Source organism: Triturus cristatus, chromosome 6, assembly GCF_964204655.1.
Source record: "Triturus cristatus chromosome 6, aTriCri1.1, whole genome shotgun sequence".
Lineage (NCBI taxonomy): Eukaryota > Metazoa > Chordata > Amphibia > Caudata > Salamandridae > Triturus > Triturus cristatus.
Genome location: NC_140589.1, coordinates 377081533 through 377104095, shown reverse-complemented (window position 1 = coordinate 377104095; position 22563 = coordinate 377081533). Strand labels below are relative to the sequence as shown.

Sequence of the window (22563 nt, the reverse complement as noted above, 5' to 3'; positions counted from 1 at the left end):
CCAAATCATATCTAACATCCTATGTTTAAAGAACTGTGTTATCCACGAAAGAAGGACTCTCGGACAGAATCTATTCTATACTGACTGTGCGTGCGTGTACAAGCGTCTAAGTGTCTACACTAAATGCGAGGGGGTAGGAATATTCCATGGTAACAGGACTATGAATTACTTGCATAAAGACAGAGAAGCCGGGCCTTTTGCTTGGTAACTGGAAGAATGTTTACTTAAACTACTAGGCAGGAATGCATCGGCTGAGGGGGAAGCAGATAATTCGAAGGTGAAATACAGTTCTTGGCAGAGAATAGGCTGATGTCAGGCTTTGTGAGCCGCGCAGAGAATGAGACAAAGTTCATGGTCACAGATGCAGGCTCAGACTGGAGCTTTCAGAGGCAGAAGGCAAGAAGAGTTTGATGACAGAGTCAGGGCCTACTTGCCTGGACTGTAAAATGGCATAAGTGAACCATATAAAGCCGGTGGCCTTTCATACTTAGGAATGGAATATCTGGCCTATTCATGGCGGATCTGACAGAGGACATGTTGGCGGTGGACGCACATGTATTTGCGTCTTCATAACTGGAACTGGAGGGAACATACATGTACTTGTGACATGCACATAGAACCGTTGGGGTCCAAGATAGGGGACATAACTGACCAGAAAAATCCATATTTCCACAGTAGCCACACCACTGGCATAGTGCACCCAGCGAGAGGGGTGACTGAGGTATGCCAGGGCAGTGTGTTTGTGGGCATGGACACAGGGGTGTGTGCCATGTAGACTGTTTTGTTCTGCGCCAAGACACTCTGCCTGCAAAGGCAGTGTGTGTGTCAGGGTACAGGGCCTCGAAGGGTGGCACAATGAGTGCTGCAGCCCTTAGGGTCCTTTTCTTGTCACAGTGCCCTGGGTACCTATGGTACCCTTTACCAGGGGCTGATATGTGGCCAGAGATGCAAATTGGGTTTAGGCTTCAATGCAGTTTTAGGGAAGGAACACAGGCCCTGGGCACCTGATTGGCAGGGCACACTCGAAGTACATCAGCAATTCAGCAAAAAGTGGGGGCATACCATACAAGAAATATGTCCCTTTCTTACAGTCTCCCCCTCAGTCCAAAGCATCGTCTGCCCGTGCACCATACAGGCTCTGTGCAGGACCTGTGGGGCATCAACGACGACTGAAGTTATCTTCCTTGGGGTGAAGGAGTCACTCCCCTGCATCCACGGGCACCACTTCATGACTGACTGGTCTTCTGCTCCTGAGCTCCTACGGACTCTGAAGGCTCCAGCAACACAGGAGGTGGGTCCCTACGTTCCTCTAGGTTGGAGATGCCTTCTTACCAAGTTTGAGGACAGAATCCCTTGTGGGGGCTGCAATACCCGTACCCCTGTGCACCGCGTTCATTTGCTAGTGCATATGCTTGTTGGCGTTTCCTGAGCAAGTGCATTGAGCGCCGAGTAGCCCCAACCTCTGGCACCATTTCCTAACAAGAACTCCGGCCTCCTCACGCATAGTGCTCCATGGGCTGCTGTTTGGTGAAATCCTATGCCTACTGCGTGAGTCCACTTGAGGGTCGACTTTGCTTTTCTTGAGCTCCCCTAGTTACTCCAGACTTGCCCTGACACCCCTATGCTTGGTGAGTCTTCTGGACCTTGCTGGTCTGAACCGTAACCCTTCCTGACCTTCTGCGTGGGTTGCCGCTGCCCAGGCGTGCTACTGCTCCCGCCGTACACCGACCCTCCAGCATTCCACATCCTTCGCGGGACAGATTGTAACTGGCTTCAGGACGTTTTCAGCGTCTCCTGGCCCCTGTAGCTGCAGAGTCAAAAAAAAGAAACTCAAAGCACCCGACGTTGGTGGTAATTCGTCCTCAGAGCCCCTGGTCACTCCTGAGTGACCGACACTCTGTCCCCTCTGCTTTCATGTACTCTTCGACCAGAATCCACTTTTGGAATCCAATGGATACTTTTCTTCCTTCAAGCAGTGGCTCTTCTTATTCGAAGCCCTCCATTGAGATCGACAGCGGTTTCCGACACCACTTCAGACCTATGCGCCCGACTCCCCTGGGATAGGTAACTCTGGTACTACGGTATCCATGGGTGGGGTGGCTCTCCAACCTTCTAACTTCCACAGGGTTTCTTCTAAGTCCCCTGAGAAGGGTCCTTAAACTCTAAAACTTCAACCACAACTTTCCCATAAAATTGTACGGAACACGTGATCGTGTTCCCATACTCCACCAGTCCTACGTGTGGTCCCTATTTACTCACCATGGGTGGTTCCTTGGGCTCCCAGCGACTCTACGTCCTCTAAACACTGTCTTGACTCGAGTCATGGTTCTTGCATCACTATTGTAGTGTTCGAGGCATGTGGGCTGCTGAATTCATATCTGTGCATAGATCGCCGCCTAGTGTTGGGTCCGGATGTTTGCACGTTGTTGTCCTGGAAGAGTCTTCGAAGTATCCTGGGATAGGTGACTCCTCCCCTGGACTACAGTGCGCATGGGCATCCTCTCCATCCTCAGATTGTTTTTTTTCCGCCATTGGGTTCGGATGTTTTTTTCCGCCATTGGGTTCGGATGTGCTATCTTGACTCAAGTTAGGAAAATCTTTTTTCAGGCCAAAAGGCCTTTAGTTCACGTCGGTACTGTTCTCGATCGGTATCGATAGTATCTTTGTTAGTTTACTAACTTCCAGAACAAACTTTCGCATCTTACCCGACCGTCGATTCGACATCAACGATGGAATCGAGGACACCATTCAAGAGGTGTCCGGTATGCAATGCGAAATATCCCCACGTCGACGTCCATCCGGTGTGCAACAAATGCCTTTCACCGGATCACGACTAATCTACATGCATGGCCTGTGCCAGATTTCGATCCAAGAAGACTCTACGGAATCGACGAGCGGCGCAGCAAGCGGCACCGGCCCCGGCCGACATCTTCAACGCCGAGACCGAAGATGTCGAAGAAGTGGAGAACCTACCCTCCAGTCCCGTTTCCGAACATGACTCCGGATCGGAAGACGTCGACTAAACACTCTTTCGCAGAGATGAAGACGACACCGAGGTAGGAGACTACAATGAGGCCTTAGGGGCCGAAGAGAGTAGCTCCGGTGACTAGCAAGGCCTACCCGTTCAGACTGAAGAAAGCCCAGTGCAACAGTCTATGGCTCTGGTCGAGGGATCGCCTTCGGGCCTTACCCAAGACCTATCCCACAGTTCTTCGGGCCCGGCCTCGAACATTCAGCGGCAGCCATTAATGCCCAAAACGGCTGGTTTCCCTTCTTCAAAACCGAAACCGAAAGCTGTATTGGTTCAATTGAAACCGAAACCGAAAGTGGCGCTGGTCGGATCGAGGCCCTCCACACCTTCGACGCCAGCAAAACACATCGGCACCGAGCGCACCAAACGAAACTTCGGTGCCGAACTCGAAGCGGCCGACGTCTGAGTCGACATGAGGAAGAAGGCCTTCGGTACCACCAACCCTGCTCGGCTCCCGGCACCGACGCAATCGACTCCGACCCCAAAGGTCAAACAGCCTGCTGCGTCTCACACCGCTTCCACGGCGACACCAAAGCCACACTCATCGAAGAAGTCGACGGACATTCCCGCCCCTCGACTCGTTTACCCACCAGCACCGAAAAAATCCACGACCGCCTCAACAGAACCGGTCGGTGCAAAAGACTCAAGGGCGCTCCAGACGCGACCCATTGCTGCGCAAAGCACCAAAAAGAAAATGGTCCTCCAGGACACGTCTGGCTCCGAACCAATTAAAGCTCCAGCAGCCTCTTCGACACCAGCCAACATTACTTTTGGCCTGCCACCATCCACGGCCCCGAAACTGTTCCAAATCAGGACACGGGTGACCCATACCACGATCACGCCTGCCGAACGCTCTGCGGAGACGTCTCCATCGCATATAATCGACGCCGGCAGGATGATTATCCACAAACGGAAAATAACTTCGGAGCCGGCTTTGGACTCCTTCAGGATTCCACTTAAAAGAAAGCTGCCTGTGGCTTCAGAACAAGTTCTTTACGAACCTTTCCACTCACCCTACCGGGATCCACAATCCTTCTCTCCCACACACTCCGACACGGATGCGTTGGTGGACTACATGGGTGACCAAGTCCCCTACCCCGGAGACATGGACCCTGACGGCCAACAGGACCCTGATCAAACTTGGGATGACCCTGTGGACCCAGGTGCACCTATGGATGCACAAGACCCGCAACTCTATGGAGCAAAAACATCTCCCACAGAGGACACAGCAGCGTTCAACGCTCTAATTGAACGTGCTGCGGCCAATCATGGGGTGCAACTTCACTCGGACACCGTCGAGGACGACTTTCTTATGGATACTTTTGCATCCTCAGAAAGGAATATAAAAACTCTACCCATGTTGAAGGGTGTCCTCAAACCAGCAAAGGACATCTTCAAGGAACCCACCAGGGCAAGAGTGATAAACCCCAGGATCGACAAATACAGATCAGCGCCTGGGGACCCTACTTACATCAGAGGCCAATTACCTCTGGATTCCATTGTCGTTGCGAATGCTCGCAAGAGGGCACACTCGCAAACAACAGGTGACGCTCCTCCCCCGGACAAAGAGTCCAAGGTGTTAGAGACCTCTGGCAAACGGGTTGCCGCCCAGGCAGCCAACATATGGCGCATTGCCAATACTCGAGCACTCCTCGCTCGCTACGATAGAGCGCACTACGACACATTAGAGTAACTAATCCAACATCTCCCTGACCAATACAGAGAAGGTGCAGAGATCCTCATCAGGGAGGGACAGCTCCTCACAAACTCATCCATCAAGTGCGCGCTGGATGCCGCAGACACAGCTGCCAGGGCCATAAACACTAGCGTCATGCTGCGACGACATGCATGGTTACGAATCTCCGGATTCAAACCTGAGGTGCAAAACAACATACTCAACCAGCCTGTCAACCCCGACTATTTATTCGGCCCGGAGGTTGACACCACCCTAGAGAAAATAAAGAAGGACACGGACACTGCAAAGTCCATGGGGGCTCTCCAGACTCAGTCCTTTCGGAGCGGCTCCTTTCGTCGCCCCGGTAATAGAGGAGCAGGTAGAGGACAGGGGTCACAGCAAACATACAACAAGGGCAATACACAAACCACCTACGATAAAAACACCCGGGGTGGATATCGGGGCTCCAGTATAAAGGGCAGAGGACGCGGCTACGGCAACACCAGGTCCTCCCCCAAGAACAAGCAGTGACGCCCTCTCCCTTCCTCCCGACCACATAACACCTGTCGGGGGAAGGCTACAAAGGTTCCTGTCCACGTGGAACTCCATCACCACGGACAGGTGGGTCAAAGATATTGTCAAATACGGTTACTGTCTAGAACTAACCTCCACTCCACCCACAATACCTCCAAAAAACCGTCCTATGTCCTCAGAGCACTTAACGCTCTTACAGCAGGAGGTGCAAAGTATGCTTCTAAAAGGCGCAATAGAGGTCGTACCCGTCCACGAGCAAGGTACGGGGGTGTACTCCCTGTACTTTTTAATACCGAAAAAGGACGGGTCACTCAGACCTATATTGGACCTGAGACCCCTAAACAGATACATTCTTTCCGAGCATTTTCACATGCTCACTCTACAGCAAGTCCTCCCTCTGCTCAAGCAGGGAGACTTTCTAGCCACACTGGACCTCAAGGATGCGTATGTCCACATACCATTCACCCATCACACAAAAAATACCTCAGGTTCACTGTTCAAGGGCAGCACTACCAATTCAAAGTCCTTCCCTTCGGCGTGACAACGGCACCAAGGGTGTTTACAAAGTGCCTAGCTACTGTGGCGGCACATCTACGGAGGCAGCACATACACGTCTACCCTTACCTGGACGACTGGCTCGTTCAAGCGAAGTCAGCCCAGCAATGTGCCAGCCACATGTCCCGCACCATTCACCTCCTTCACAGTCTGGGGTTCTCACTAAATTACCCAAAATCCCATCTACAGCCCGCACACGTACAACAGTACCTCGGTGCGACTATAGACACTCTGGCGGCCACAGCTCAGCCAAATTTAGTGAGAATCAACAGCATGCAAATGCTGATTTCCAAGTTCAAACCACAACACTCCCTTCCCGCGCGAGTGTTCATGCAGTTGATAGGCATGATGGCCTCCTGCATCTTCATAGTCCCCCACGCGAGACTACATATGCGCCCGCTTCAGGAGTGCTTAGCACGTCAGTGGAATCAGGCTCAAGGACAGTTGAAAGACCTAGTGTTGGTGAGCGGTCGGGCATACAACTCTCTGCATTGGTGGAATCCACACAACCTTTGCAAGGGCCGACAGTTCCAAGAGCCTGTCCCACAGATAATACTGACGGCGGACGCGTCTCCAGGGATGGGGAGCTCATGTACTCCATTACACAGTGCAGGGACTATGGACACAACAACAAAAGAAGATGCACATCAACCTTCTAGAACTGATGGCAATCTTCCTCGCTATGAAAGCATTCAAAGTACACTTGTGCAACAAAGTCGTGTTGATCCGGACGGACAACATGACTGCCATGTACTACATACAGAAGCAGGTAGGAACACACTCTCCACAGTTGTCTCATCTGGCTCAGAGCATGTGGAAGTGGGCCATTCAAAGGAACATGTTCCTCATGGCAGAACACCTCCCCGGCAAGGACAACCAGATGGCGGATCTGCTCAGCAGACACAGCCACCAGATGCACGAGTGGGAGTTACACCCATCAGTACTCCAACCGTACTTCCAGCAGTGGGGTCATCCAGAGATAGACCTATTCGCAACAAGCGAAAACGCAAAATGCCAAAGCTTTGCCGCCAGGTTCCCACATCCGCAGTCGCAGGGCAATGAGATATGGATGAACTGGTCCGGCAGATTTGCGTACGCTTTTCCCCCAGCACCACTGATACCGCTGGTGGCACGCAAACTGCGTCAACACTCACTGACGCTCGTCCTGGTTGCTCCAACGTGGGCACGCCAGCCGTGGTACACCACCTTTCTCGAACTTTCCGTGGTGCCGCATCAAAGGCTGCGGGTCAAACCCGAGCATTTGACGCAGAACCATGGAGAGATTCAGCACCCAGATCCGCAACAGCTGAACCTGGCAATCTGGCTCCTGAAGTCCTAGAGTTTGGCTACCTAAACCTGCCACCTGACTGTATGGACATCATTAAGGAGGCCAGGAGACCCACTACCAGAGCTTGCTATGCGGCAAAATGGAAGAGGTTCGTCATTTATTGCAATAATAATGACATTAACCCGCTAGATGCATCCATCCAAAACATTATTTGTTACCTATTACACCTATACCGATGCAATCTGGCGTACACCTCTATACGTGTCCATTTGACCGCAATATCAGCTTATCTGCAGACCAGGCAGCACCTCTCTCTATTCAGAGTGCCTGCCATCAAAGCATTCTTGGAAGGACCCAAACGAGTCATTCCACCAAGCCACCCACCGGCTCCGATGTGGAACCTCAACTTGGTCCTCACATGCCTGATGGGTCCACCCTTTGAACCTCTACACTCATGCGAGATTCAATTCCTTACCTGGAAAGTAGCTTTCCTAGTAGCGATCACTTCTTTGAGAAGAGTTAGTGAACTCCAGGCACTAACCGTTCAAGAGCCATTTATACAGGTTCACGCCAACAGGGTCGTACTACGTACCAACCCCAAATTCATGCCAAAGGTGGTATCGCAGTTCCACATGAATCAAACCATTGAACTGCCCGTTTTCTTCCAAAACCCACAAACTGTCGCAGAAAGGGCACTCCATACACTAGATGTCAAAAGGGCCCTCATGTATTATATCGACAGGACCAAACCCTTTAGGAAAACAAAACCACTTTTCGTTGCCTTTGCCCCACACCACAAAGGTACGCTATCTCCAAAGCAGGAATAGCCAGATGGATCGTTAAATGTATTCAAATTTGCTATCGAAAGGCTAAACGCACATTAACGATTCCCCCACGAGCCCACTCAACACGTAAGTTAGGGGCCTCAATGGCTTTCCTAGGAAACATTCCTTTGCATGACATATGTAGAGCAGCCACCTGGTCCACTACACACACATTTACCAAACACTATTGTGTAGATGTGCAATCAAAACAGCAGGCAGCTGTAGGACAGGCTGTTCTCAAAACTCTTTTTCAGACCGCTGCAGCTGGCACGGGTAGCCGCCGCTAATAAGAGGGCACTGCTATATATTCTATGCACAGATATGAATTCAGCAGCCCACATGCCTCGAACTGAATATGCTACTTACCAGTATGCATCTGTTCTTGGCATGTAGGGCTGCTGACATTCATATCGCCCACCCTCCTCCCCGGCGCCTGTAGCAGCTGCAGCTCTCAGAATTACTGTAAGCATGGTCATCACTTTTCTGTATCTACTCCATCACTGCCACAATGGCGAAAAACAATCTAAGGATGGAGAGGATGCCCATGCGCACTGTAGTCCAGGGGAGGAGTTACCTATCCCAGGATACTTCGAAGACTCTTCCAGGACAACAACGTGCAAACATCCGGACCCAACACTAGGCGGCGATCTATGCACAGATATGAATGTCAGCAGCCCTACATGCCAAGAACAGATGCATACTGGGAAGTAGCATATTCAATATGGTTTGGTCCCCTCTGGGGCCCACTGTGTATTCGTGTTATATACTATTGTTTTCTACAGTATTGTGTGCTTTGTGAGTATCTTTGTGTAGATAATACTGTGTCTACTAGAGTTATATTAATAAATACATATTTTTATAACTAGTGTGTGGTTCTCCTTTCATTTAACCAATACTGTAAGGTTGCATTCTGGTAAAACAAGCTGCTTAATATTCCTTCAAGACTAAGCCTGAAGGCTGCTCTCCACAGCTACCACTTGGATAGTGGTCTAAGATTATCTTTGACCTCTTAAATCATCATAAGGGTGGTTTGGACTGGTGCAAGGTGCCCACTTTACTTAGTGGACCGCATATACCAGGCCAACTTCTCAACGCCATATATTGTATAGCTTCTAGTTTGGGAATAACTAGACCTATGATTCAAGGACTTTATAGGAATTTAAAATCTGATTTGAAAAGTTTTATTTTAAATCCCTATTTTTGGCAATGCAACTTTTAGAAAGTTGGCATTTTCCTGCCTAAAAGCCCTTTCTGATACAATCATTAACTGTTCTCGGCCAGCCTGCTAGGAGGTGTGAATTTCTCCGTAAAAGGAACAAAAGGGCCTTGGCTGAGAGTTGTGACCTTCTCCTGATTGGATGGCACTGGAGATGGTCTGATCAACTGTTCAGGTTTCATGGGGGCAGCCCCTGTCACAAGCAGATATAACCCACACCTCTGCCTGTCCTTACTGTTGTCTAAGTATCCAGAATGGCACCAATTCCAGTGAGGGGAACCTGTCCCAGAACTAGTTTTGCAAATGTAGTTAATAATTTCCCTTGACACACCTCTGGGGTGTGACCAGAACTCTGACCAATGAAAGAAAGATTGCCATTTTGGCAGAGCAGGGCACTGTGGGATTGTTGAGGGCCAAAGTCCCGGGAAATGGGTAGGGCTGCCTTTGGGAATTTCTTATTGGCTAGGGATTCATACCTTTTTGATATCTGGTAGAAGCTAGATACTCTTTCTTGTCCTGGGATGTCCGTACATGTTTTTTTTCACCTTGACCTGGTGGTATTTGATGCAGTAATAAGCTTAGTTGAGATTTCTCTTTTTTTTTTTCTTGTCTCGTGCACCGTGCGGGAGATACTTGTCTCTTTGATCATTCAGTCATCCTCGATCTAAAAAAGTAAAGATCATGAGTACAATAATAAAAGCGATGCAATAAAATCCATTTGGTTTCAAACGTTTTGGTGCATAGTAAGGAATTAATAACCAAACACTATCCTGTCTCGCCGGACCCCACTTCATAGGGTCCCAATGACATTGCGAAATAGAGAAGGTGGGCAAAAACTTCAGCTAAGGGTCCTCTAAGTGCTCCTACCTACTTAATTACAATGTCCGCTGATCTGTCTTACTTTCTATTTTTCCTTAATGCATTTCGACAACAAATATACAGTAAAACCATTCATATTACTTTAAAATAGGTACACTATGTTCTATAAATGGGGCAATAAAAAGCATATCAATGTAAGTTAATTTAAGGAGAGAAAGTGCAAGGGTTGGATTACCATCACAGTGAACATTTCAGAGATTAGTATTTCAGACCTACAGTTGGAATCTTTTGTGCTTTAGTGATACACAAACTGATCCACCATCCTTTGTAATGAGTATAAAGCTGGACTTCTTTCCCTGAGTTTATTTCTGCTGTTGAGTTGAGTATTGATATTTCCCACTAGGCCAAATAAAATTTGCAAAAAAAATATTTGTATGTATGTTCCATCGCGCAGGCAGTTCACTCTGCCAACAATGTGGGCTCTGATTCAGAGTTGCTGCCAGGAATTCCGTTGGCATCTAACAAGTTTGGTTCTGGACCTTTAGGAACCTGCAGTGCTTGGTTTATTTGGTAAGCCACACCCTTCTCAGTCATCGGTTTGTGCCTTTATGATGTTTGTATTTCCCCATCCATCCTCTTTCAATTTTTCTCATTCTCCATTTGGTCCCTGCCAATCTGCAGCCCATTCTCCTTGGGCTGATGGAGGGTGCCAACCCTATCCCACGTCGCTTCATGACCTATGAACTAAAATGTCTTCCTGTCTGACATACCACGTAGTTGTACTGGGAAAAGTGTCACATTTCAGGTCCTTCTTATGCAAGCCTTTTTGGCTGCATCTTTGCATTTGTTACTGGTAAGGTGAAATCCTGAAAAATGATGGTTGATCTCCATGCTGCAGTGGCATGTTTCCAGGCTGCCTAATGTCGATTGTGTAAAAAGCCTTTCTATAGTCGCAGTTGAAGGGTACATGGTTTTGGCAATTGACCATGCTCTTTGTATGCTATTGCTCTTAAAAAGAATTGAGTGCCCTTTTGGCTTAAGGGCCATAGTTATCCATTCTTATATATTCATGGCAACACTCTGTTCTTCTGCTTTTCCTGGAAACCAACCAGTTATTGGTCTCAACCTCCCATCTGCATCTTTCAGGCAAGCTTGCAGGAGTTTCGGTTTGTAGTTTCTCAACCATTGTTTTTCAGAATTAAACTTCTGTTTTGGTTACAATCGGTGTGCTGTGTTTGTTTCACCATGTCAGTCCACGTTATGAAGTCTTCCTTAAGCAGATGCACCTTCATGTTCGTGTTATTTTTTGTTTGTGTTTTTTTTTTTATATTCTGGAGTGTCTGTTTGCACCAGTACAACTGCTCTAAAAGTTAGTCGCTGGTCTACCTAAAAATATGCTGACTGGGTTCTACCAGTTAGTCTCATCTTTTACTTTGTTACACGCATATACATATTTATCACATTGTTCTATTGTGGGTGTATAGCATACCTATCTCTTGTCTCACTCCGTTTGCTCTTTTGCAATAATTTTCTTTTGTATTTGTTAGGTTACATGTTACAATAACAAATACTTTACATTACATGGTTTCGTTTAATCCATTACATGTATCTAGTAGTCAATTTGAACAAAACTATCTTTCTGTAGTTAGCCCTGGTACATCATATCCTGAAACTGTCCTTCCATAACGCCACCAGGCCCTCTTCCACTACTTGAAATTCAGAGTTATTTGGAGTTTGAATAAATTTGGCGCTAGAGGCCATCCCAGCAGATTGCTCCAATCTTCTGGATCTGTGGCATCCATGGTCTGCCAGCTTTACTGATGAAAATTTGTGTTGCTGGGGTTTCTAGAGGGCTTGGCTAGTACTCCTTGTTGCTTCCACGGAATGTCTTCTCGTTCCTCTGGCAATATCAGTGCTTAGTTCCCACGGTAGCCTGTCAGCTTTCCCAATTCCTTCATCACTGATGGCAAGCCTTCCGGGGGCTGGCTTGGAACCAGGGGGAATTAGCTATCTGGATTCCAGCTGCTTTTTGTTCACAGGTCTGTTGCTGCCTCTCCCTCAGAGGGCTGGCATGTTCGTCGCCGCTCTGTTTGAGTCAGTTCACAGCAGGGGCCAAGATTTTCTCCACCGCTGCTCGGTGCTTAATTTGTAAAAAAACTAAGTGCTAGGGCCCTTCTCGGAAGGCTCCTACCTGCAGCTTGCACTACCCATTACCCCTGCTAGCACTGCCAATGACATTACCAACATAACACCTAACCATCTCGCTTCTACAAGTGTGACCATTCAGACTATTTTACGTCCTGCAAAGCTATAATGGCGTGAGGCTAGTACGATTCATTTTCAATGTATATTGTCTTAATAAACACCGTTGTTGTGCATCTGAAAATTAAACACCGTGGTGGACTGTTGCTGGAGCCGGTGCTGAGCACTGGAAACCACAGGCTCCAATTAAGCACTGCTGCTGCCCTGGTCTCCTGTCAGCCTGCAGGCACAGCCCATGGTCTTGCTTCCTCTTACTTGGACATGTTCCGTTTCTCACTGGGCTCAGTTTTTGAGGTTGGTTTAAGTGACTAAATGGGTCCCAGATCTCGCTGGAGAAGGGCAAGAGTCTTCACCTCCTTGCTCTTGCACACCTTCACATCACTGGTAAGGGAGAGGGATCAATATTGGATATTTGCAGATGAACAGATTTCTTGTGGGATATATTGGGCTGAGCTCTGAGGCTCTCTAGGCGTTGGCCATCTTATTTGGTTGCTGTTCATATGCTGTCCCTAAAAAAAACCTGGATTCGCTCTTGAATGAAAACCCTCCAGAAATGAAACTGCTGTTCAGGTTCTTACTTCTGCATCTCTGTGGTGGGCGCTCTGCTTTGTCTCCAGACTGGTCTGCGCTCAAAGGGAGTTTAAGCACCGCAATAAGTCTCAAGGGCCTTAAATATTACATCACCCCCACTCTGATCTCTACTTCAGTGCCGGCTCCATCATCTACAAAGAGGATCTGACTGAACATCTGCCTATCTGGCTGACCGGCTCATCTCTGGAGGCTTTTGATTTGCGTGCAACCAGAACCCCATCAGACTGGAAAGGAAGTGCCAGAAGAGGAGAAATACTAGGCAACAAGCCGCCTTTGTTTATGTACCCAGTGTTTTGAATGATAGCGTCTTAGCCATCGGAATTATACCTAGCCATTTTAGTTTTAGGAAAAAGCTGAAGACACTACTTTTTATTCAGCTAGCCGCTAAGGTTTCCTCTATCCTCAAATTCTACTTCTGTTTCATTTTTGTCAAAAAATGAAGGTCCGTCAACTGACCCTTCGAGTCACTCAGGTTAGCATGGGATGATGGTAGCAGTCCAGTCTTCCTTCTCGGAGAGCAGGGCAGTCCTTCTGTAATGTCCACAGGTCCAGGATTGTTACGAACAGATGTTCTAAGGGTCTCGTATTAATACCTTGTGCCATCCTTATGAAGTGGGGTGATTCCTTGTACTACCCCCACATCTGGTTCTAGAAAGTTCTTCCCTTCCCCTGTCCAGGTGTCAAGAAGTCTGCGGTGACAAAAGGCTATTGTAAGTTTCCTTTGTGCTGGAGACTAGCCTTTTGAAGTGTTAGTGGGGAATGAAACTACTTCCATCCCAGTAATCCTGTCGGGATGTCATTCTAATAATGCCTATTCCCCTTTTGTTTCACTTTCTGGGAGGACTGCACAAAGCTCAACAGCAGGGCTATACAGTCATGTGATACAGCACACTCTCAGAGGCACACATGGTTAGGACAAAATGGCAAATTTCTAAACTGCATTTTCAGAATTGTGACTTGAAATCCGACTTTACCATTATATTACAATACATTCTGAATTAAAGTCTGAACACGATAGCTCTACCTGTTCCCAGTCCAAAGATGGCACTAAAGAAAAGTCATAAGGTAACTCTGTGTTAGCCAATAGAAGAGTTGGTACTTACAGTAATGAACAACTTAAGGAGATTTCACTACCAGGACATGTAAAACCTAAGAACGCATTTCCTACTATTTAAATACAGTGCACCCTGCCGTATGGGCATCTACCGCCTACCTTGGGGGTGACTTTTTTTTTTTATGCATTAAAAAGGATGGTTTAGGTCTGGCAAAATATTTATTTTGCTAGGTTGAAATGGCAGGTTAAACTACACTGCAGGCAGATGCATGTTGTAAAGGATTACTCTAGGGCATGGTGTGTTCTGCTGGCCCACTAGCAGCATTTAATTTGTCAGTCCTTGGCTACAAGTAGTTCTTTATACTAGGGATTTGTACTTAAATGTGCCAATTAAACATAAGCCAAATTTGATCATGTTTTAGGGAGAGAGCACAAACATTTAATCTCTGGCTAGCAGTATTAAAGGGTACAGTGTCCTAAAAGTAAAAACCTACTTATTCAGAAAAACAGGCGGTGGGTAAAGCTAAAAGGTTTAGAGAGGGGCAGGTCCAACAAGGCATCTATAGAATTGTTACTTGAATTTATTTTTTAATGAATTTGTATTTTCCAGTAACGAGTGTCCTACGTTTTAGTTTGGTGTCCGAAACATTAAATCTGTAGTGACATCTGACCTTCCTTTTTTCATGGGTATGCACACATGAAATTGGGCCTGGGAAAAGGTGAACACAAGGAGATGATGGACGGAGCGCTGAAACTTTTCAGACACTCTTCTCTCTCTCTCCCCACCGCCCCCACCCACACACACATAAATGGGTTGAATCAATCCTCATTCTTTAGATCACTTCGTCACCTCCTTTCAGACCCAAATAAGTCTTGACACTGTGCCAGGTCTTCCCTTAACCGGAAACAAGCATCCTGGTATCGGTTTCTGGGTAACACTCATCCGCCAGGCCAGCTTGAATCCAGTGGCAAAGTGAGCAAGGGACCCACGTCTGGGAATACTCTGCCAACTTAGGGTGAACAAAGCAAACACAAGGAGATGGACGGAGTGCTGAGGAAAAGGTGGGCAGGAATCTGTGTGGAGTGTCTTCTAATGTATTGTGGACTTTATGGAGACTTCTGGCTGGGTCATTTAGGAGCTGCAAATAAGAATATGAACTTGAACCTTTCCAGGCCCACAACTAGATGGCAGAAGTTTTCATAGCTGTGGGCCAGTATACACAGGTAATTAACATATTCCTTTTCTGAACACTGATTTAGAGCAGCAATTCTATTTCAGTAAAATTTAAGTGGAAGGAATATTTTGCGATGGTTTTAATGCCTGTAAGCCATTGGATATCTAAATAGTAACCCCTTTTGCATTTCAGGGATGAATGTTCAGAGCAAGTGAACCAGTATTCTAATGCGAAGTATAAGAAGTTTGACTCTTCAGAAGGTGCATGGGATTTTGTGAATCGGGGTGAGTGTCTCTGCTGTGCTTGAGCAGATAGCTTTAACATGTATTACTTGAAGGGAGACTTAAAAATGCTTAGTACTTCAGTATTTGGTGTCAGTTGACTAGTACATGGCCTTTTTAAGCGAACATGGAATTTACATACACTTCTGTTATGTGTTCATCCTGCCCTTTTATCTGCTTATGTTGTTGATGTCTTGTATACTGTACATAACCAAGTGGAGATTATGGCCTATTCTAAGTGAAACATTACTTGCATAACCAAATAAACCCTACTATACAAATTCTTGACATTTCCTAAAATTCAATTCCCAATGACTCACAAGTTGTAGTCTTCTTAAAACCTCTGACTTGTACAGGGGATTGTTTACTTTTGTCAGTGGTTTATCTTGGTTTATCTTCTATAGGAAGATGTGCTCACCCCATTGTCGTGCAGTTATAACTCTGCCTGAATGAGTCCCTCCTCATTCAGGTGGAGACACTGCTATAGTCACAGTTGCACTATTAAATCTTGCTATCACTTCAGTTTCGATCAGATGGAACCCAAATATGCAAATGTGTGATTTTGCAAACTATTCAGACACTACAAATGACCACTATTTTGTTCATATTCTGGATTACTAGTGTGTGGACTCCATTGTTGTGACAGTTGTCTGCAAGCCTTTTGAAACTGTGGCGCCCTTCCCTTGAATGGGCAGGGCGCCACAGTGGTTAGCTTTGTATTTTTTGTTCTCCCAGTGAGCTTCCCCACTGGGAATTCTCCGTTCTCCCACACAGGCCTGCATCAGAATTGGGTTCTTGTGTCAGGAGGGCACAAATAGCAAACCCCTCTTTCCAGGTTATACAAACGTAGTGGTGGTTAGTGGCTGTGTGGATGTTTGCCTGGTGGCTGTGCCTTTGTAAAATTCTGCTCAGTTCCCTGTACCTGTTAAACTTTGCCAAAATCATGCCTGGTACATGTATGAGGCATAACACACACTCCTCTGGTCTAAAGTGCTAGAAAAATACCAAAAGGGACTACAGCAGAGATCGTGATGCTAGTGGGGGGGGAGTCATTTAATTAGGACGAAATCCCATCCCCCACCGATGTGGCATGCTTCATCTAGGATTCTCCTCTTGGAGACTCCTAGCCCGGCCAAGGGCTACTACCCGCTCACTGAGGGATGAGCTCAGGGATGTTTTAAGATTCCTACTCTACAAAGGATGTACTAAAATCCTCAAGATTTGAAACCCAAAACTGGCTAACAGGCTTAGTGCAGAGAAGAATCTCAAAGTGTGAGTTAGTGATGCTAAAACTAACTACTAAGAGCGTAAACTTAATTTGCTGACTCCTAGTGTTGGGATTAAAAACCGTGCACCTGCAGTGTGGAAAGATGGTTACTGCATGTGACAGATGAAACAAGTCTACATGTTTTGGCCAAATCGACCCAGAGAGGTGTCACGGCCTTCTTCCGGACCTATAGACAAAGTGCTACTGTGTGGGCAATGTGAGACTGAAAAGTAGTTAGTGAAAGGTAATCAAAATAGATACGTAACCAGTAATCCACTTTTGGTGTACATGATTTACTGGTTTTACCTGTGGGGGAACAGAAGCAACAAGAATCAATGCATGTGTCTCCGAACAATAAATCCTCAAAATGGTGTTAGCCGAATGTCCTAGTCACCGGCCTGCCACCAAAGTGCACACAAAGTTTAAAGATTAGGTCTTACCCGTTCATTACGGATAAGAGGCCTTGCCTCAGCCTGGCAACAGCTCTGGGGAGGCACCGCTCTGAAAGAAGGATGTTAACCAGTGTCTGACCAATATAACAATTCAGTCCGACACAACTCCAATCATGCATGCACATTGGAGGAACCTATTCATGGTAATCACCAGGTGCACCAGAGTGCCAGTAAGTCTACTTCTAACAGTGAGCGAATGGAGTATGTAGTGTGCTAGCTTACTGATACGCAGATGTGAACTAGAATCTGTGCCAGCGCATGTGGTTGTTGAAAAACAGGAAGGTGGCACAGCTCTGTTTGCAGCAGAGTTTGTGTTAGTAGGTGTCCAAACCCCAAGATTAATCTGTCTAGTTGGAAAGTGAAACCTGTTGCTCCAGAAGTGTTCCTTGTTGGCCGTGAACTTACATGGCCACAGACTATCAGAGGTTTCTCCCACATCCGTAAGTGAGAGCGGATTAATAAACATGCTGATCATTTATAAGAATTAAGGCGGGGCTCTAGCGGCTGCCTTTCGTGACCACATGGTTATAAGCTAGTAATGCAAACTGAGTGGTGTTAAACTGCGTCAGAAAGTGCGAGCGGGTTATTAGTGCTCCTCCTGTGACGAATTGCCAACAGTTACAAAACAATGTTGAGGAACAGAGGTCGAGCTGTAAGGCTGAAACCTCTGCAATGAGTAAAAGCAGATATGTAGTAAGCTCTTTAAGAGAAACTTACATGGCGGTAGTGACGGCTACTGTCAGGGAGAAACTAGCGTACATTAATGTAAAAACCATAAATGCAAGTTGGCTATGTTTAATATACGCACTTCCGTGAGCGCGAGGAAAATAGCAATCCGCTAGGCTAGAAATCAAAATAATGCTGGAGCGCGGCGATGGCTGCTTACCTGTCCGTCGGTACCTTGGGCGGTACAAGAGATGCGACCCAAGGTAACAGACTACCATTTTTAATGCCACTAAGTTCAGAAGCCCCCCCTCCTCCCCCTATGGGTGCATGTGGACGCAAGGCATCGCAGTGCTCATGGGAAGTGTAGTGCGGCATGCCTAGGTGGTAGTGTGCCTCACTTCAACCTTTTTCAAAACTTGCTGGTAACAGTAGTAAACCGACAAGTGTCAGTGTGTCTGCCTAAGACTAATTGTTTCGAAAGAACTCTCATGCAGGTAACTGCTGTACACCGACGCAACATCTCTGTGTGACATCACTTGGTTTTACTCATATGGTTAACATAGGGTGAGCGTGCAATATGTCACTATACATATAGGAGTGTAGTGAGTGGTACGCATTAACTGACTTAGGCCTATTTTGCAAGGCGCAGATATGTGGAGTTTGTAAAGTGGAGCTAGGCTGCTTTGCTTGTCACTTACCAGTTTGTACTGGCAGATGTTTAGTGACGAAGGGTGTTATGTACGTACTATAGATATGAGGTAACTGCACTGTTTCAATACTGGAGAGTGTTATCACCAAAGTTCCTCACTAAATTAAACATTGAGTTACAGATTGTGTATTATCACATGTAATTTGTAAAATTACGATGTTCGGTGCAGTTAAGAGAGGCAAGACACAGCTGGTTAACCATGATGTTAATGAGTGTTGTCCATGAGGACTACAATGCGATTCAGGGTATGTAATCTTTCAAACCCTTGCTGTCTCTGCGTAATTTGTCACTAATGGTAGCAGCTAGAGCCCCGCCTTAATTCTTATAAATGATGAGCATTTTTATTAATCCACTCTTCTTACTGAGGCGGGAGAAACCTCATTGATCGTCTGTGGCCATGTAAGTTCACGGCCAACGAGGAACACTTCTGGAGCAACAGGTTCCACTCAAACGACACTGAGATGCATCTTGGGGTTTGGACACCTACTAACACCAAGTCTCTGCTGTAAACATAGAGCTGTGCGCCTTCCTGTTTTTCAACCACCACGTTCGCTGGCACTGATTCTAGTTCACATCTGCGTATCAGTAGGCTAGCACACTAAATACTCCATTCGCTCTCCACCGTTCGAAAGTAGACTTACTGGCACTCTGGTGCATCTGGTGATTACTATGAATAGGTTCCTCCAATGTGCATGCATGATTGGAGTTGTCTGACTGAATTTTGTTATATTGGTCTGACACTTGTTAACATCCTTTTTTCAGAGCGGTGCCTCCCCCCCTGAGCTGTTGCCAGGCTGAGGCGAGGCCTCTTATCAGTAATCAACGGGTAAGACCTAATCTTCAAAGTTTTTGTGTGCACTTTGGTGGCAGGCCGGAGATGAGGACGTTCAACTCAAGTAACAAGTGTTATTTCCCGTAGGAGTAACGTCCCCAAATAGGCACACCTTGATTGAAATGTCAAAGTTCCATAAAATTCTTGTCAATGCTTTCTTCGTTTGTTAAGTTTATTTAGTTTGATTCCATACTATTACATTCATAGTATGTTTATTTAATTCCACATTTGTTCTGCCCAATGCGTTTCGGGCTAAGCCCTTCTTCAGGGCAATTTGATTCTGAAAGTATAAGAATAATGTATTTTGTGACCAGACAGTTGTAAGGTATAATAAGACTGTGTAAATGTCATCACGCGAAATTAGGCAGAACAAATGTGGAATTAAATCAACATATACTATGAATATAATAGTATGGAATTTAACTAAATAAATTTAACAAACGAAGAAAGCATTGACAAGATTTGTATGGAACTTTATTGACATTTCAATCAAGAAGTGCCTGTTTGGGGACGTTACTCCTACGGGAAATAACGCTTCTTACGTTATTACTTACCCTTGCGCTCAGAAGGGTTCACCAATACGGGACCCACTACCCTGAACAAGTTGGATTACACACATACATTCGGAGTGCGAAAATCCACATTCCAATTGACATTCAACTCGCACCATTTTGATTTAATGTTTGAAGACAGGCGTTTGATTCTTGTTGCTTCTGTTCCTCACAGGTAAAACCAGTAAATGGTGTTCACCAAAAGAGGAATACTGGTTTTGTATCTATTTTGATCACATTTCACTTTGACTACTTTTCACAGTCTCACATAGCCCACGATTTAGCGCTTTGTCTATAGGTCCTAAAGAAGGCCGTGACACCTTTCTAGGTTGATTTGGCCAAAACATGTAGATCGGTTTCATCAGTCACATGCAGTAACTATCTTTCCATACTGCAGATGCATTGTTTTTAATCCTAACACTAGGAGTGAGCCAAAGTTTTTTTCGCTCTTAGTACTTAGTTTTAGCATCACAAACTCGCACTTTGAGATTCTTCTCTCTGCACTGCGCCCGTTACTCAACCAGTTTTATGATTCACATCTTGAGGATTTTAATATATCCTTTGTAGAGTAGGCATCTTAAAACATTCCTGAGATCCTCTTTCACAGTGAGGGGGTTGTAGCCCTTTGCGGGGTAGGAGCCTCCGCCAAGAGGAGAATCCCAGATGATGAAGCATGCCACCTTGGTGGGTGATGGGATTTTCGTCCTAATTAAAGGACCCCACCCACCCCCCTCCTTAGCAACAATATATCTCTGCTGTAGTCCCTTTTGTTGCTTTTCTAGCACTTAAGACCCAAAGACTTTTTGTGGTTTGCATTTGTCTGGGGAGTTTCTTCTCACCGGCTTTTAAATATCCCTTGGAACCCCCCCCCCCCCCCCCTGTCTTTCTGCACATGTATGAGGCATGCCTGTTTGGCAAGTAGGTAGGAAGTTCAAGAAATAAAAACCAGGTGATGAGCCGTCTCAATTTAAGCACCCAGAATTTGGAACATCAAATCCATCAGAATGGCTCTAGCCATCTCTTGGATTTAGGAAAGGGATGAAGTCTCATTTTCACCCACTTCGCTGAATGCTATACTCTAATACTGCGTGTAAATGGACTTATGTGCGCTTTAGTCCATTGGATACTATACGTTTTGCACAATATGGTGGTCTCATTGATGCAGTACCGATGAACTTTTGGACATGCCAACCCACACATGCATATTTTCTGTTCATTCTCCCTGACCATAGGGGTGTGGAAGCGATGGAAGCCCCATTCCAATTTTAATTTGCTGGGGTTCCTCTGCCAGAATGAATCCCTACGATAGCCCCTGTCCTTTCGGTGACAATTGCCACACTCTTAAATGACCTTGGAGATAGAGCAGTTCCACCCCTGGAGGATCCTTAGAGCATAACCTGCACAATTGAGACAGAGAGGGCTCGCCCCCCAAATAAAATCTGATTCCAAGGGCACCCTGGCATTCAAAATGTACAGCCTTCCCTCAGTGGCCAGGCGTTGCCCCCAGAGGTTTTTAAATGCAGACACTACTTTTCCAAAGATTCGGCTGGATAGAGTAGAAGGTCCTATATGCCCGTGTCAAGAGGAAGGATTGAAGAGCTAAGAAAAGAGCCGCTGACCGGTTGCTACTTAACTGGCACAATGAACATAAGTAAGGGAGACCTGTCAAACTGGCATGCTGCTGGTTCTGTTGAGAAACCGCAATCTACTGGCTTGTGAAGACTACACCGAACAGGAGTGATCTAATCCGAAAAATAGTAAACTTGAAGTACCTACATGGAGGACATCTCATGGAATGGAGATGGTGTCATTCCAGGAGGTCACCACAGCAAGATGCCCAGAAATCAAAAACATATCTGAAGTGGAACTGCTTCATTGCCTTCATATTTCCCAGTCTGTACCCGTGTAGTGTCTTTATGTACCACATCTGCCGTTCTAGGAGGCCTGTCAAAATTAGGGGTAGAGGTTCCATCTTATTGGCTAGAAGTGGTCCCCCTGATTTTGGATGTGTTGGAGTTTGCTTTGTAGATGCTGTAGTTCTACAAATATTGCTGGTTATGTCTCTGGGTAAAACATTTTTGTTCTAGCCAGTAGGCACTGTACATTCTGGTGCCCTGTGTCCAGGTACCCTGGCTACAGACACACTCATGTAATTCATAGGCAAATAATTAAACTGAATCAATGGATAGTAAACTGACACAAATTTCCTAGGCTTGCTACCATCCTACAATCCTCTGATAAAGCCTCCTCATTTGATTCCCAAGATGCCTTGAGTTTGGCAAAGGAGTCTGTATTGGGGTTCCTGCAGTCTTCATTATCTCACCTAAATGTCTACTGATCTCTCTGAACCAATGAAGTAACTAGTAATGAGACGGTCTGCTGGGAACCTTGTGGTCCTAGGCGGACTCAATAGAGTAAGTACGTAACTTACTGGGATATGTTAGTGTAGTTATTAACGAGCATGATGTAAGCGGAGATCCGAACGTGATTGTAGGCTGAGCAATAAACCTGTACAATCGAGCTCCATGTGTGGCATATTCATTCTCATGCTACTTGTCTTGGGAGGGCTACAACTGGTGAAGAGGGTGGAGATCTATGCTCCGAAGACACACTGCTCTGCCTGGAAGAGCAAACTGCTTGTGTGTGTGCGCCTTGTGTGCCTATTTCTATAAGCAGATCGAAGTTGGTATGTGTGGAATCCAAGTAGATATTCAGCCCTCTAAGAAGGTGCCAGCCCTGCAGAGGAGCACATTCGAAAGCCTATAAAACCGCACTGGTAAG

General features: G+C 46.3%; 1 protein-coding gene across 6 annotated transcripts in view; it reads left to right on the top strand.

Annotated features, from left to right (window-relative positions):
* The window catches only part of LOC146817190 (ribonuclease H1-like), a 405826-nt gene that overhangs the window by 30027 nt on the left and 353236 nt on the right, over nucleotides 1-22563 (top strand). For all 6 annotated transcript variants that reach the window (XM_085610764.1, XM_085610758.1, XM_085610759.1 and 3 more), the window contains one exon: nucleotides 15217-15308. In XM_085610764.1, coding sequence (XP_085466890.1) covers nucleotides 15217-15308 — 92 coding nt within the window. The remainder of the gene's footprint in view (nucleotides 1-15216; nucleotides 15309-22563) is intronic.